Source organism: Chrysochloris asiatica, unplaced genomic scaffold (assembly GCF_000296735.1).
Source record: "Chrysochloris asiatica unplaced genomic scaffold, ChrAsi1.0 scaffold00303, whole genome shotgun sequence".
NCBI classification, from domain to species: Eukaryota; Metazoa; Chordata; class Mammalia; order Afrosoricida; family Chrysochloridae; genus Chrysochloris; species Chrysochloris asiatica.
Window position 1 is genome coordinate 3,396,147 of NW_006408821.1, and position 3,207 is coordinate 3,399,353.

Consider the following 3,207-nt stretch of genomic DNA (forward strand, 5'->3'; position numbering starts at 1 on the left):
ATCTGGCTTGAACTTTTAGTAGTTACCTGTCAGTGTACAGTTGAAGCCATTTTTAAATTATATTTTGAAAAAAAAATTTAATTGCATGTGATATTAATAATATTGTCCAATGATTTCTGTATTCCATTTGATCACCTATTCTTGGAATGGGCATAAATATAGATCTCTTCCAATCTTGCAATAGATGAGTGAGTGCCTCCAGTGCTACATCAATATATTGAAAGATTTCAATTTGTCTCCTATAATTCCAGGAGTTTTGTTCTTGGCCATTATTTCAGCACACATTGAACTTCTTCCTTCAGTATCATTGATTCTTGATCATATGCTACCTCTAGAAATGGTTGAACATCATTCATTTCTTTTGGTGCAGTGACTGTACATTACTTCTATCTTCTTTTGGTGATTTCTGCATCATTCAATATTTTTGCCAATAGAATCCTTTACTATTGAAAGTTGAGGTTTGAATTTTTTTCTTCAGCTCTTTCAGCTTGAGAAGTGTTGAGCATGTTCTTGTTGTTAGGTATTCTAACTCCAGATCTATTCACATTACATATAATATTTAACTTTGTTTTCTCAATCTGCCCTTTGAAACTTCTTGTTCATCTTTATTACCTCCTCATTTGTTCCACTTGCTTTAACATCTCTATGCTGGCAATCAAATTTCAGATTTTCTTCTGATGCCCATTTTGGTCTTTTACTTTTTCCTTTTGGTCTAAATGTCCTTTTGCATTCTTCCTCTATAATGTTCCTGATGTAATCCTAAAACTCTCCTGGTATTTGGTCATTAGTGCCTAATGCATTAAAACTGAAACTATTTCCAGTTCAGGTGGGATATGAACAAGGTCATATTTTGTATCTCACGGCAAGGTTTTTTGTTTGTTTGTTTGTTTCAAGAATACTTTATATTGAAACTACAGAGAATGTGGGAATAAAAGCTGTGCTGAGCCACGAGGAAGAAGCAGCATGGCAGAACCTCAGAAGAGGCATGTGAGGGGGTTAGGGGAGGACAGGCAGGAACCCAGGTGGCTACAGCTTCTGGCTGCTCATGAATACAAAGAAACTGTGTTCAACTCCAAATGATGTACAGTTTAGTGATGGACCATTGCATGACAGCAAGTTGATCCTTCAGGTCATCTATTTCCTTCTGCAGCAGAGGACATTGAGGGCAGTCCTGTGCTACAGGCTATTGCTGGTTCTTTTCTTCTCTGGAGGCATTAGAAAGTGGCTCCTGATCACTGGAAAATGAGAAAATGAGGCTTGGCTCCTCCTTGGGCCATGGCCAACGGCTGTGAGTTTTCTGAAATTTAGGGTCCTCTCATCTTGAGGCCCGTATCATGGAACTTTCCGTTCTCTTCATGATACACAAACAGGCAAGATGTCTCTGGCTTGCTTTGTATAAAGTGGCTCTTTGAGACTGGCTCTCTATTTGAGGCATTGTCTTCCTTGACCACCAGCTCAGACTCCCTTGTCTTGCTCATCACAGCTTTCTTCCCAGTGTTTGGCTTGGTTAGTTTGAATCCTGAAGGGCCCCAGGAATATCTTTCTGGCCTTCCAAGCATTGGAAGTCCAGAAATTGGGGGGAAAGTGGCTGGTCCTTGTGGGGGAACTTCAAATAGACAAGCCTGGGATTTTCTCCCTAGGACAAATTTTGGGGTGCTGCCACCTAGCGATTTATTTTCCTGGTGCTGCCACCTATAAATGGTCTGCACCTTCTCCTCCTGTTCACTACATTTTGTATTTTCTTAGCTGACTTCTTGGAAGAAGACCTGTTTGTCTCCAAACGCCTGTGAATAGTTGGCAATGATGCATGTTGGTTGGAGCCGCCAGGATCCTGACTGGACCTGAATCAGCTTCTATCTTTGTACTAAATTTCCACCCTTATCACTGGTATTTCAGGGTACTCATTCAATGACAGGTCCAAAGACTCTGGGCAGAGAGTGTCTGCTCTAGAGACATTGACGACTCCTGGAGTCACACTGAAATATTCAACCTAGTCTAAATCACTCTCAGAGTATCCCACAGCCCAATCTTTCTCACCCACAAAAGTTAAAAGGTGTGGAAGTGTCCTCACGGCCTCATTCAGATGGCCTTCAACAGCTTTCCCCTGAGGAACACTCTCATCCAGGTTCACCTGATTCCACCAATTGAGACCCTCTAGATGCTATCTAGATGTTAGCCCCAAGTCACCTTCAGCTACTAATAGAGTGCCCCCTCTCATGGAAATGTTTTAATTTTCTTCAACTTCAACCTGAACTTATACAGGAGCAATTCACGATCTGTTCCACAGACTGCCTTAGACTTGTTTGAACTGATGATATGGAGCTTTTCCACAGATATAGTGAATTTGATTACTATGTATTATATCTGGTGAGGTCTATGTATACAACTGTCTTTTGTGTTGTTTAAAAAAGGTATTTTTAATGAAGAAGTCATTGGTCATGCAAATTCTATAATGTGATCTCCAGCATAATTTTATCACCAAAGCCATATTTTCCAAATACTGATTCTTCCTCTTTTTTTCCTAACATTTGCATTCCAATTGCCAGTAATTATCAATGCATCATTTTGGGTTTTTTAAAGTTTTCATTGTAAATTATGTAATAGTTTAAATGGGAGAACATTAGTTTACATTCATCCTATCGTATTTCGTTTCATTGTAATGATGACAATCCCTTCCATGCATCATCAAACAACCAAAGAGTACACCCCGCAAGGCTGCCCCCTGGCCGCCAACACACAGCCTTTCTCCCACCCTGATTCCAGTGTCCCCAGACGCTACATCTTTCCACATCATCATCTCTGCCTCCATCTCAGGCGTCACTGCCTCTCTGGTTAGGGTCCCCCACTCTTCTATTCTCCTTTGATGGTCCCAGGGACCACTGCTCCTAGACTGCAAAATCAACTACTCCCCTCCTTTTGTTACAAAACTTCTACCTTTTACATTTCAAACCCTCACAATCAGCCCCTAGAGCAAGAATTCACTATTGTACCACAAGAGTCTTAACCCCATCTCCTTTCATCATCCCCATCCAGACAGAATGGAAACAACTCAGTGGAGATTCTACTTTCTTGAACTAAGCTCCCTCTTGAAAGCATGTAAACTAGTCAATTTGTGCCTTTGTAGCCCTCCCATTTTGAGTAGCCAATGTCTAAGTTGCCAATCCCTGTCAACCCTATGTACTGAGGGGGTGGGAGTGATCCTCGCTG

The 3,207-nt window shown here is 41.1% G+C and overlaps 1 protein-coding gene across 1 annotated transcript in view; it reads right to left on the minus strand.

The window, feature by feature from the left end:
• Positions 1-1,066: 1,066 nt before the first annotated feature.
• Positions 1,067-3,207, minus strand: part of LOC102834395 (uncharacterized protein CXorf49 homolog) — a 17,742-nt gene continuing 15,601 nt past the window's right edge. The window contains exons 2-3 of the mRNA XM_006874820.1: positions 1,416-1,636; positions 1,067-1,171 (exon numbers count right to left, since the gene is read on the minus strand). Coding sequence (XP_006874882.1) covers positions 1,067-1,171; positions 1,416-1,636 — 326 coding nt within the window. The remainder of the gene's footprint in view (positions 1,172-1,415; positions 1,637-3,207) is intronic.